We start from the raw sequence: 13,605 nt of genomic DNA on the forward strand, positions 1-13,605 counted from the left end.
AGTATGACTCTGCCACTCTGGGCCCAATATACTGTCAGGTTGAATAGCCATTCTGAATGTCCATTTCCTCTCCCTGGGAGAAAGCTTGGAGCTGGACTCTGCCTGCTTCCTTAGCACTTCCTCTTCTTTTTGACTTTGACACATCTGGCTGGCCACTTAGTGCTGAAAGGTCCCAGCCAGCTGTGCACTGGTCAGGCTGCAAGACCCAGATCTGGACAGTCCTAAAACCCACAACAGGGAGAGAAGAATATGCTATTTCCAGGCAGGATATTCCAAACTATGTCACCCCTCCCCCAGGCCCATCAAAAGACCACTGGGGTTAGAGGTCTTAGTTCCCCATCAAGACCTGCCCATTCATCTGATCTAAATCTCTGCTCTCATGCCTTCCTCTGTAGTTTTGCGTGGGCAGGATCACAGTTAGGGATCTCAGGGATAGTCAGGATACATTATCTCTGGAGGTTTGATTTCTGTTGATTTCCCAGAGTCATCCTTTTTATTCTTCCAGGAGAGTAATAAAAATTCTTGCAGCCTTTATAAATCATACCCAATCACTCCTCTATTTCAAATTCTTCGATGGTCCCACTTCAGTGGGATAAAATCTAACTCCAACCATGGTTTACAAGGGACTCCATGATCTTGTCCTGCTACTCTGAGATCTCACTTGGTATTTAATGCCTTGCCTACTCAGGAGCACCAAGAGGCCCTGGAGAAGGTCATCTTCCCCAGAGCTGGTGACTAAAAGGTTCCCAGCTGACTTCCTGTACACACAGCTCTTCACCCCAAATGTTCAGCCCTAATTTGAAATCATTTGTCATTTTTCTGTTATCTCCAAAATCTAAATAAACATGGAATTCCTATCTTTTAGTGTCCATATTGTCCCTCCTATCTGAAAGTAGCACATGTTAGCCTACATGTCCCAATTTAGGGCTCAGGACATAAGGTGACCAAAACTGTAACCCGTCTTCATATCTTTTACCAACCAATAAAAACCTCTCCTGAGGGCTCCAGGGATACAGCTAAAGTTTAGGCAGAACCTGTTCTAGTCTGACGCCCTTGAGAAAGGAATTATGCTGAATTCAATCAAGTCAATCCAACAGAACGCTAGAGGAAAACATCAAACCGTGAGGCCTGGAGAAACTATTGAAACTCCATCACAATGAACCTTTGAGGAGTTGTACTTAGCTACTTGGCGAAGACAAAGTATGAATCCTATAGTAAGCATCTGGCATGGGACACCCTCTCCTGATGTTACTTCTCCCTACAGGCCCAGGGAATGATACAATCCTCCAATTTCTATGCTGTCTAGGGTCTGACCACAGCTCTTGGGCACTCTCAGTCATCCGCCTAAGTACAACTGCATGAAATGCCCACATCCCAGATCCCTGCTCACCCCTGGTACTCAGGGAAGAACTCACATCGGCTGGCTCCCTGCGGTGTCCGTCGCCACTCCGCAACCAGCTCCGGCTCAACTCGCTGAGCTCTGGGATGGACTGAACCTTAAGCCGCACACTGTCCCCAGACTGTCGGATCATCTCCACAATCTCATCTCTGGACTTGTTCTCCACATTGTGCCCATTAATCTCCACCAGTCGGTCTCCTGGCACCAACCCAAGAGCCAGGTCCTTGGTACCAGCACCAGGTTCAGCAAAGTGAACCACCCGGCGATAGGCCTGGCCCTCAGGGCCACGATCCAGCATGGTGGTGCGCCTCAGGGAGAAACCAAAGTCTCCAGTGGGCCTTCGTTGCAGTTCCAGTTCCCTGGGAGCAGGGGGTGGTGGAGGCACCACTGGGGGAAGTCTCAGGTCAGCTGGGAACCTTTTAGTCACCAGCTCAGGGACTCGAGAACGGTGTCCTGCTCGAGGGATGCCTGGGCCAGAATGCTGCAACAGTTGTCCCTCTAGTGTCCTTATCTCCACCTGTGGTGATGGGGCTGCAGAGTGCTCTGAGGGGGTTGAGGTTTCTGAGGCGCTCTCATCCCGACTTCGCTGGGAGAAAGAGAAGCGCTTGACAATCATCTGTGAGTTCTGCTTGGCCAGTGAGCCAAACTTGGCTGCCCGCTGCAGCACGGAGCCCCTGAAGCTGCCTTCCTCACCCTTGAGGTCATCGCTGGAGCTGGCTGTGCTTAAGTGGCCCGAGTCTAGGATGATGCTGCCCCGGTTGCTGTCAGAGTCAATGTCAGTCAGGTGCAGGTCAGACCCACTGGCCACCTTGATGGGGATGGGGTTGGAGATTTCCAGGCGTGTCTTGGATTCACGCTTGGAGGAGCGGTTCAGGTTGAAGAAACCACGGCGGAGACTCATCTCCTCCAGGCTCCGCAGCTCTGCTGCTGACATCCGCTCTTTCTTCTCCTTTTTCTCCTTCTTCTCCTTCCGCCCGCCATCTTTGTCTTTATCTTTTTTCATTAAGTTAAACATGGTGGGTTTTTTTTTCTTTTTTGGATGGCACCCCCCAGAGGATTATGGGTGCTTAGCACAGGACCTTTGGACCCCCACCTTGCTGCTGTAAACAGAAACACACAGGGAAAAAAGATTATTCCAGCAGTCTTTTCCTGCATCTCCAGTCCAGATATGATCAACTACCCCTCACTGAGTGCTAATGATGTATCAGGTACTCCGCTTTATACAATATTTTAACAGTTGATTTAATTATTTAGACCAAGGCTTAGGTATACCTGGAAAGACCTGACCTGCGAGCAAGAGTAAACGTCAAGCCATCTTTAATCTGACTGAAGATTCAAGCAAAAAAGGCAAAGGAAAGGGGCTCTTTGCCTGATGGCATGTCTACCAGAGCAAGGAACATCACATGCTACCAGGCTCCTTCCTATGTCCCGTACTACAGCAGACTTAGCCACTGACACCCAGAAGATCTTGGGATCCAACCTTTATGTAATGACTTTCTCTTAACCCTCGTTACATTTCTGCAAGTTATGTGCCATTATCTCCACTTTACGAATGAGAAAAATGGAGCTTAGAAAGTTAAGGATATGTTAGATGCCACCCAGTTAATAAGTGGCAATGCTGAGTTTCAGGGGCCAATACATCCTTTCTATGACCTGGATGCCTGAAGTGAAGCAAGGAGGGAAGGAAGGGGAAGTTCCAGACCAAACAGAGGACAGACAGCTGCGGGGTGGGGGTGGTGTGGGGTCTGCTGGATAAACAGGATCCTGAAAAACTCACATCCTTTTCCCTAGACCAACACCTAAATATAGCTTCAGGAAGAAAGTTGTGGCCGCCTGAGAGAAAACCCCAGCTCCAGGATGTGTATACTGAAGGCATCAACCTACCCTCACTCTCACATGCACCTCTTTGGGGGCAGAACTGAGAAAAACCTGGTGGGGGTAGAATTGAGAGAGCCTTTCTTGTTCAGCAAGGAACAAGGAGTAGAAATAGGCCATGTCATCTAAGTAGAAATTAACTGTAATTTTTTCTCTCTCCATGAAAGCTTCCCCCTCTGAGTTCCAAACAGAGGATCTAAGAACTTACCCTTCCAGCAATGGCCTCTTGCCGGACCATGGACAGGTATTTTCTCTCTGCGTAGCCATTCCCACAACCAAACTGGGCCTCCAGGATACCCATTCCACTAAGAGGGTCTTCCCTCCAGAAACTCCTAAGGCCGCCAGTTAGGACTGGCTAATTGTTACCTCTGTACAACACCCTGACCCCTGTGGTTCCTAGCAGACCAACACATCTTCAGTCTAGAGTAATGCTGTTCATAAGACAATTCAAGTAATATATATAATTTTAAAATCTCCTAGTAGCCACATTAAAAAGATAAAAATAAACAAGTAAATCCAGACATGGTGGTACATGACTATAATTCTAGCTACTTGGGAGGCTGAAGCAGGAAGATTGTGAGTTCAAGGCCAGTCTGGGTAACATAGCAAGGCCAGTTATGTATACTAAAAAAAAGTTAAATTAACTTTAATAATACATTCTGTTTAATACAATATATCCAAAATAGTGACATCTCAACATGTAAGTTATATAAAATATTGACAGCTTTTTAAATTCTATTATCCATATTAAGTCTTTGAAATTCACTGTGTATTTTGCACTTAAAGCATATTTCAATTCAGACGAACCACATCTCAAGTATTCAACAGCTTCCTTGGGCTAGCAGCTCTTAGATTGGACAGTACAATTCTGGAGAAATCTTTAGCTGTAGAGCATGTCCAAAGAGATAGGAAATCTGACCAGGTCACTAGCTCCTTGTGGGCATAGCAAGAGCCTCTTCTCTCTCTCTCGCTGACCTCAGTTTCAACTTAGTAAAACAAAGTTCCCTCTGGACTTGTTAGTTCCAAATGCTCGGTGAACACTGGGATTTGGAAGACAGGAAATCTAAAGTCCAAAAGGCATATAGCCAGGAGCAGTATTGGCCAGCTGGGTCTGGACTTGGTGGGAGCCAGGGAGTACCTGACAGCCAGAATCCTTTCTTCAGGGATTTGCTTTTTTTTTTTTTTTTTTTAATTGTTGGTAGACCTTTATTTTATTTATTTATATTATTATATTATTTTTTGAGAATCAAACCCAGTGTCTCATACACGCCAGGCAGGTGCTACTGCTGAGCTCCAGCCCTAAACCCTTCAGGGCTCTACTTTTGACCGAGGAGTCTCTTCTGAATGTTGATAGAAATGTAGCATAGACCTATCATATACCAAGACAAGGGATCTTTGGCAGGTCACTACCCACACCATCTTGACTGGTCTAGAAGATGGCTCCAGGAGTACCTGTGGGGGATATGAAGGAAGAAAAAAAATTCCTTGTGGACTAACAAGAGTATTTCAGCCTCAGCCCAAACACAAAGAACCTATCTGCCTATAGTACTCTATCACAACAAGCCCCCTGATAACTCTACAAACCTTACCTAATTCTGGCTCTTGGCTGGAGGTTAGTAACTGGGCACTCTCAACGGAAAACAGCCCCCAGAATTCTAGAGTCTTTAAGCTAGAAAAGTCCCTTAGAAGAAAGTTCATGTAAATTCCTGTCTCAGCAAAAACTTGCCCCTCATGTCATTGCAGCAGGCAGGAAAAACAGAGCGTCAGTCATAGCAGCAGGACAGGGAATGGTGCTGGCTGGAAATTTGAGGAGATCTGATATCTAGGCCCGAATCTGCCAAGAAATCACAGTTGGGGGGACTTTGGGCCTGTCACTTTGCTCAAGGTTGAACTAGTTGATCTAGGCCTCTTCCAGCTCTAAAATTCCAACTATCCAAGTCCCTTGTGGACATAGGTTAGTTATTAACTTTCTGTCAAAGTCACCCCTGTCATCCTAACCCTCAGGGCTTCAGAGATTGAAACATGTCATCCCTATCCAGCCATTGTTACCTGCATAGCTCACAAAGGCACCTCTTCCCCACTGCCATTCCCCTTTTTGCCAGGCCTGGATGTGAACTGTTTTTTCCTGAGCCACATATCTGGAGCTACCTGACTGCCTGCAGGTTTCCCTCCCAAGATCAGATTTGCTGTTCCCATGCTCCTCAGCCCTCATTTCACTAGAGAGCTGGGCTCCACCATCTTCTTGTAGATCTTGAATTTGTCAACATCACCTGTCCTTGGGCCCAAGGTCTTCAGCAGCTCTGAAACCAACATCTACCCAATCCCCATTCCAGGCTACATTTTCTATCCACCTCTTCTTCCTCTCCTACCTTCTCACTTCACACAGGTGAAGGAAACTTAATAGTTCACTCCAGGAAGCTTTTCCTAACTTTTTTTTTTTTAAGTTGTAGATGGGCACAATACCTTTATTTTATTTATTTGTGCGGTGTAGAGAATGGAACCCAGTGCCTCATGCATGCTAGGCAAGCACTCTCCACTGACCCACTACCCCAGCACCAGCCTTTCCTGACTTTAAGTGGAGGAAAGGTACATATGTAAATTCAGGTATCTGCCTAAATTATCTTGACCCTTCTATTTCCAAAACAAAATACAATCTGTCAACTCAGCTGCTTTATCACTTTGAAACTGTGAGCATCTTGAAGGCAAGGACTGTTCAATTCAAACGTGCATCTACCTGTCTATCCACAAAAATGGATAAATAGTTTATATGTTGACGCAAAATGGAATGCTACTTAGCAACAAAAAGGAAACAACTGCTGATAAGTACAATAACAGGGACAAATCTCAAAAACATTATCTGAAGCAAGTGGGGAAGAAGCTGTTGACAATGCATATTGGTATGATTCTATTTATATAAAGCTCTAATACAGGCAAAATTAACCTATAGTTAAAAAAAATCAAAGCAATGATTATCCTGGGGTTGGGGGAATGGGAAAATGTATGAAAAAGGGCATAAGGGAACTCCTAGAGTGATGTTCATGTCCTGAATGTTCATAGGGACTTGAGATGACAGATCTATATATTTGTCAACTGTCATCAAATAGTGTATTTGTGCATTTTATTGAACACAAGTATTTACTCAAAAGAAAAAAAATGTAAACAAATATTGAACTCCAGGTAATGATACATAGGCTAAAAGATGTGGAGTAAAGTATACCAATGGCTGCAATTTACTTTGAGATATGTCAAAAATTTAAGATAGCTTGGTAGATCAATCAAGGGATAAAAATATGGTAAGCAAGGATGGGAAAATGCCAATTGTTGAATTTATGAGGTAGGCAGGTGTTGACTGTAAAATTCTTTTAACTTTTCTAAATGTTTGCAGATCTTTGTGATAAAATATTAGAAAAAATATGTGTCTAGGGACTGAGATTGTAGCTCAGTGGTAGAGCACTCGCCTAGCACATGCAAGGCCCTGAGTTAGATAAATAAAGGCATTGTGTCCAACTACATCTAAAAAATAAATATTTTTAAATGTATATATCTCTTTTTTATATATAGAGTTATGAAAAAATTATGCTGTGAATGGATAATTATGAATGTAATGCATTCCACTATTGTCATGTATGTAAGAAATTTTAAAAAATGTATCTATCAAGAAGCTACTAAATACAAGGGATGTAAAGGTAAGTAAGCCTAGTGAAAGAGCTCAGAGGCTTTGGATGTCAGTTCACAAAACTGAAAACAAATCTGAGTTAATACCTATGAAGCCCTGGGCAAGTCACTTCAGGCCACTGTATGCCTGGTTTCACTATCTATAAAATAAAACAGAGATAATAGCATCTATCACATAAGGAGCAGTAATTAAATTTTAAACACACACATATGTATGGCATATTTAAGCATGACATGTACAATGCCTAGCCCATGTAAGCTTTCAAGAGTGGTACATTCTTCCAACCTAAATGAGATGATGAAGAAGATAAGAGAGTGTACAAGTGACTATCAGCACAAATATGACTAAAATAAGTTCAGCTCCTTTTATGTGGAAAATAAAGCCCAAAGAAGTAAAGGCAACCTAGTGAGCACTCGGACAAACTCGATCATATGTTTGAGTCCACAGCTCCCTATAGCTACTGTGGAGGATACAGAGAGCCAATTCATAGAAGCAGAAATACAAATAGCCAACACATATGAACAGGTATTCAGCCTCAGTAACAACCATAGTTATATACTGCTTTTCATCTAGCAGTTCAATAAAAACTATCAAGATGGAAAACATTATGGGATGGGAAGCAGGAACGCTCATATGTGTTGGTAGGAGTACAAACTGGTGTGATATACACATCACTGCAGCAGAAAGGCCAGTTGGTCTATACTATAAAATATGGGATTCAAGAATTTGTGTGTAATCCTTGCACAGGGGCCAGCCAAATATTACCTATATTCTTCCAATGTTAGTGTACGTGCTGCCAAAGCAGGCATTTGAATAAATTTTTAGGAGGGTAAGTTGGTGATGCCTATGGAAACATTTATGTTCACTCAAAACTGTTGGACAATTCCACAACTCTATAGGTCATCTTTAGATATAGTCACACAATAAACTAGGCTAATCTTTGCAGAATTGTTTATAATTGCAAATCTATACATATAAATATGAGTCACTATGGAAATAATTAAATTATAAAAACAACTAGGCAGTTATTAAAAAGAGTGAGGTAGATTTGTATATACTGACCTAGAAAAATTCTATACTATCTTGTTAAATGAGGAAAGCAAGATAGACAGAAAGCAAGATAGAAAAAATTTTTTAAACTATATATGTGTGTATGAATAATAAACAGGTATATTACATACAATATTTACATAGTCATAGAAAAATATATGCTCTGGGAAAAAGATTGGGATTTTAGAATAGTCAAAGCAGATTTGTGTTTCATCTATATGGTTTTAAGCTTTTAAAACGAGAATATTAAGCTGGTAGGGGGGTGTATGTGTGTAAATTTAAACCTAGAGGCTCTGAGTGTGGGATTATGTGTGATTTTTCTTCTTTCTGTATGCTTTTTATTTTTATTTCTTACAAAAAAAGATGTTGAATACTTACATTAAATATTTTAAAATAATGTATTTAGTAATAAATAGGTAAATATTACACACACATACATACACACACACACACACAAAAAAAAAAGCTTTTAAAAATTAGTCTGGGGCCAAGTGTAATGCACACTAATAGTCTCAGTGGCTCAGGAGGCTGAGGCAGGAGGATGGCAAGTTCAAGGCCAGCCTCAGCAACTTAGTAAGGTCCTAAGCAACTTAATGAGACCTTGTCTTAAAATAATAATAATGATGATGATGATGATGATGATGATGATGATAATAATAATAATAATAATAATGACTGGAGATGTATCTCAGTGGTAAAGAGCCCCTAGATTCAATCCCCAGTATCCATCCTCATCCCCCTCCACCCAGGAAAAAATGTATCTGGTTGTCCCTGGGGAGTAGGTGGCAATGGGAAAAGTCACACTTAAGTTTTCCACTGAATACATTTCCTAATGATTCAACTACTCACCCCCCATGTTACTTTCCTAACTTTAAAGATTTAAAAAACAAAACAAAAAGTGAAGTTTTGATAGAGTGGCAAGCAATCCATTCGCATTAAAGTTGTAAACAGGGTTTGCAAGGATCAATTAAAGTTGCCTTCCTGTCTTAAAAGTTGAATTCAGTGACTTTGGGGACCTGGTTAAAAGAGACTTTACTGGTATCTTATGGCTTTAAGTAGGGACAGATTTAAATGGGTCACCCAGCAGCTGGCAAAGCAGAAACCCCAGGAAATGGAAACTATAACATTAGCTTCCCAGGACAGGGGCAGACAGGGGCACCCAGACTTGGCTGCTATGGGTGAATACTTAGGTCAGTTCCCCACCTCCCACCGGCAGACCACATTCATAAATACATACAAAGGAAATACTTTCCCAGGAGAGCCGACCTCTCTCCCTTGGCTTCTGACCTCCTAGAGCGGCGGCTCCCTACAGCCCAAGGCCCCTATCTTGTCCCAAGCCCGCACCGGAGATCGCAGCTCCGGCTCAGAGGTGTCGCGCAACACCTGGCCCGGCCCACCGCGCGGCCCCAGCGAGAGCGGCCAGTCGCCGCCGCCGCCGCGCTGATCCCGCCGGTTCTGCTGAGCTCCGCAGCGCCGCGTGACTCACCTCCAGGTCACACGGAGCTTATCTGGCTCCAGGTGTGCACCCTGCTCCGAATGCACGCTTCTCGCATGACATCAGCTGGCCCGCCCGCCCCAGCGCTGGAAGCCCGGGAGCCCGGCAGCTCTTAGCATTTTCCCTCGGCCTGGCCGGCGCAGCCGCAGCTGCAGCCGCAGCCCCGTGGCGCCTTTTGCCGCGATAGGGTCTCACTTGGGACGCAGCAACGTGCCAGCCCCGACAGAACCTGTGCGAGGAGAGAAAGTACTAACCCGCGTCCAAAACGGGGCCTGCCCGCAGACCAGTTCCGCTATGCTCCCCTTGCCACACGCCCCTTTCTGTGTGACCTTGAGCAAGTGGCATCTCCTCTCTAGACTCCGCTATTCCAACCATACAGATTCTCCCAAGGGTAGGCATGCCTGTGAGACCAGGCATGGCCCCAAGCCTTTGCTGCATAGGTATTGCACTCTACTACAAACTGCAAGTTCTCATCCTGCTCTGCCTTCCATGTGCTGTGTGACCTTGAACCCATCATCCAATATTTTTGAATACCAGAGAAAAATAAAAATAATCCCTTGCAAGTGATGATGAAGTATCTGGCAGAGAAAATGGGACTTGGCCCTATTAAAATCATCAGACTTGAACTGCTGCCTGACTCTCAAGTTTGAAATGTCAAGGAAATGTGAATAATTTACAAACCACACAATTCCTACCTCCTCAAAGGGCAGGGAAATTAAAGGTGAATGGGAGAAGTGAAAACTAACCAGGTCTAAGTCCCACTCCACCAACTAAGTCCTACCTGGGCACCACCCTACCCTCAAATTCAGACTACCTCAAAAAATGATAATGGTACCTCAGTAAAGCTGGGGTGGAGGGGATGGTGATCAAAGTGGGGTACTACAGAGAGATCTTAGAGCACGCAGGGCCTGGCCCAAAGCAGACCTGAAAAACCCCTATCCTGAGTCCTATGGGAATCTGTCAATCATAGCCCACAGTGAGTCCCCTCAAATCTTTAAACCTGGCCCCAGCCCCTTGGCTTCACCCACCACAACTAGGGTAGGCCTGAGACAAGGTCTGCAGCCCAGGACCACCAACAGGACCCAGTTCACATGGATGCTTTGATTTCTGTCTGTGGCATTCACTCAAGGCTAGGGCGACTAACTGGGAGCAGACTTCTCTGGTTTGAAGGAGGAAGAACACCCCACAGCTGCATTGGAGACATGTGACACACCAAGTCAGGATCAAGGCTTCCAGAATCCCAACAACTCCCTGTTCCTAAGCCCAAGTTCTGCCCCTCCCAGTCCACCTTCAGGTACCTGCCTCTGAGGGACCCCAGAGTTTTCAAGCCCAACCTCTAAAGGAATGCCCACCTCAATGAGCAGCCTCAAGCAAGGCCAGTGAAAGGGGTTCTGGGAAACAGCTTAGTTGCCCAGACTACTCATGAATGCTCAGAGAGCAGGTAGGAGTCAGGAAGGTCATAATACACGTAATGATTTCTAACAAGAGTCTGGAGCAGGGGAGGAAGCCCTCAGGCATACACCCTGGCACCTGAGCCAGGTCTGGAGAGAGTAAACAAACTAGACACTCAGAACTGCTGGGCACCTGGTCATCAACTGTCCAAAGTTCAAAGATCCTAAAGGAAGTGACCTCTAGCCTATGACCCTCCCACTCCCACCATTTACCCCTAGCCACAATCCTTCTCATTCCCTAATCTCCTTAACATAACAGCTTACCCCAAAGCCATTGTCTCCCTGGAATTGAGTCCCCACTTAAATATCCTCAATCCCAAATGGACAAGCGTACCTCCACCCAAGGCTATATATAACCAGCCAAGTCATGTCCAGCAACCAGGAGGATGTTTCCTGGAAAGCCTCATCACAAAAGGACAGAAGGGAAGCTGAGGAGGTGGCAGGCCTTTGACAAAGAGCCAGCAAGGCTTGTCAGGAAGCCAGAGACCTCAGGAGAGTAACTTTCAGAATCCCCAAATAGAAAGTAGCCCCTGAACCAGAAAGGGTGGAGAATGTTAGACCATGCCTGTTGTTATGGCAACAGGACACCAACCTGCTCAAGAAAGGGCTCCACATCCCTTAAGCACAAGGAAAGCCAGCCTGATTCAATATCCTCTCGATTCAGTATCCTGCTAAGGTGATCTTGTTCTTATTCGCCTGGATGACCTTACCTTACCTTTCAATACAGTCACAGTACATACATATATGCTTGCCACAGTTCCCTCTCCCATAAGGGCATTTACATGATCTCCTTTGCCACAGACATGCCAGGGACACCATGAGAAAACATGCAAAGGAGCCCAAGTCATTGGCAAGTGAAGAGGGAAGAATCCCAATTCTCATTTTGGGGAACCATCTGAGGACTGGAAGGCCCTTGTCAAAAGAGTCCCTCCAGGAAACAGCCTTCAGCCCTCTCCACATACACACCAACTATGAGGCCTCCACCAAATACATTTGCAGTTGGCCAAGTGATCAGGCAAAATAAGTACCACTTAAAAAACAGACTATCTTCCTCCCCATCTCTGGCTCATTCTGGCAGCACTTTTACCAACTAATCAGCAGGATACATGTGCCTTGCAACCAAGTGACACCCCACCTCCACCCCCACAACAAAGCCCCAATGTGTGGTGTGTCCCTGCAGGCCTTATCTCAGCCAGGAGCATGACCCACTCCTCACTAGGCTTGCTACCAAGTTGCCTGTGCCCCCTATCACGAGGTGGGGGGAGCAGCTGACTCTACCACCTCCCTTTCCATTGGCGAGAAACAACTGGCATGACAGGTTAGCAGGGCGGGGCGTCGGGGCGGTCTCTCCCGGAGGCCTGGGGCAGGCTGTCCGACCTTCCCACACACACACCCCACCCCTTGCAGGGAAAGGTGAGGTGAGCAGCCAGTCACAGGGGACCGCCTGCACCATCTAATCCCCCAAGCCTACTATCCTCCCGCCCCCATCTTCTGTCCCAAGAAGAGGGGGCCGGGAAGCGGGGTCTCCATTGTTTTGCCAGCTGTCTAGCAGCTGCTCCTTTGAGAAGAGCCCGCTGTCGGCCTGGCAGTGAAAGGGTGAAGGCCGCTGGGAGGGATAAAGGGCTCGGTGGAGGTGCTCCCCTTCCCCGCTGTCTTCCTCAGCGCCTCCCTCTATTGCTCCATCTGGGGGCCTGGGCCTGTCCCCGAGAAGCCCCCCAGCCCTGAGGCTGCAGCCCCCATCCCGCAGCTCTGGGCCACCTGGACTCCTCCAAAGCCCCCAATCCCCCCAAACGTAAGGCCACTCTGTCCTGCCTCCAGCGCCCCCGAGACTGGCCAAAAGGGGCCGGTGCTCTCCCTCCCCGCCCCTCCGGGTCGGCCCCCACCCCCGGCTGTCGAGCCCCGCAGCGCCGCCAGGGACAGGGAACAGGAGCCGGGAGTCCGGGCCCGCCGCTTCCAGGGGACAGGAGAGGAGGAGGCGGCGGGGCCGGCCGCACGGCCAGTCGGTCGGCCAGAGCCCGCCCCACCTCCCCACTGGGCCCAGCTCGCCACCGAGCGGCCGCCCCCCGCAGCCCCACACTCACCGGCCGCCGGAGCCCGCCCGGCAGGCAGCAGGAGCGGAGACCAGGCATCCACGGCCCCGGCCCGGTCGGGGCTGGAGCGCAGCGCGGCGCAGCGCAGCGCCGCCCCCCGCGACCGCGCGAGCAGAACCGAAAGGGAGCTCCCTGCTGGCGACTCCGGGGATAAACACCCGGCCTGCCCGTCGGCGCTCAGGCGCGCCGCCAGATGCTGGCCATGCGGGCACCCGGGGCTGCCCAGGGAGACTATCCGCAGTGGACTCTGAGGTCCTTGTCGCCGTATCCGAGAGACTCTGCATGTAGATCCTGTCACTACTAGCCAAGGGAAGCTGCTGGACACGTCCGAAATATGGAATGGCCCTGCCCAGAGCAAACACCAGGGTCCTACAGAAAGTATAGAAGTTCTGTCCAAGGCAGGCTCTGGACTTCCCTGTGTTCAGGGTAGTGCTTTCCAGAAGCAACTGAGTCTTTCTGGCCACTTCTTCCCAGAGTAGCTCTGCAGAGGCATACACAGGTCCCCGCTGGGTGGTCCCAAATGACTCAGTCTAGATCAGGTACTGTCTTCCAATTCCAAGGTGGCACTG

The 13,605-nt window shown here is 47.1% G+C and overlaps 1 protein-coding gene across 13 annotated transcripts in view; it reads right to left on the reverse strand.

Moving 5' to 3' along the window:
* Nucleotides 1-13,175, reverse strand: part of Myo18a (myosin XVIIIA) — a 98,002-nt gene extending 84,827 nt beyond the window's left edge. For 11 of the 13 annotated variants that reach the window (XM_078042576.1, XM_078042575.1, XM_078042583.1 and 8 more), the window contains exons 1-2: nt 13,028-13,175; nt 1,416-2,499 (exon numbers count right to left, since the gene is read on the reverse strand). In XM_078042576.1, the coding sequence (XP_077898702.1) occupies nt 1,416-2,414 (999 nt within the window). In that variant the 5' untranslated portion in view covers nt 2,415-2,499; nt 13,028-13,175. Of the gene's footprint in view, nt 1-1,415; nt 2,500-9,237; nt 9,255-9,486; nt 9,645-13,027 lie in introns of those variants that run through there. The other 2 variants (XM_078042570.1, XM_078042571.1) reach the window with 2 other exon arrangements.
* Between the last annotated feature and the right edge of the window lie 430 nt (nt 13,176-13,605).

Source organism: Ictidomys tridecemlineatus, chromosome 3 (assembly GCF_052094955.1).
Source record: "Ictidomys tridecemlineatus isolate mIctTri1 chromosome 3, mIctTri1.hap1, whole genome shotgun sequence".
In the NCBI taxonomy this organism is placed as follows: Eukaryota; Metazoa; Chordata; class Mammalia; order Rodentia; family Sciuridae; genus Ictidomys; species Ictidomys tridecemlineatus.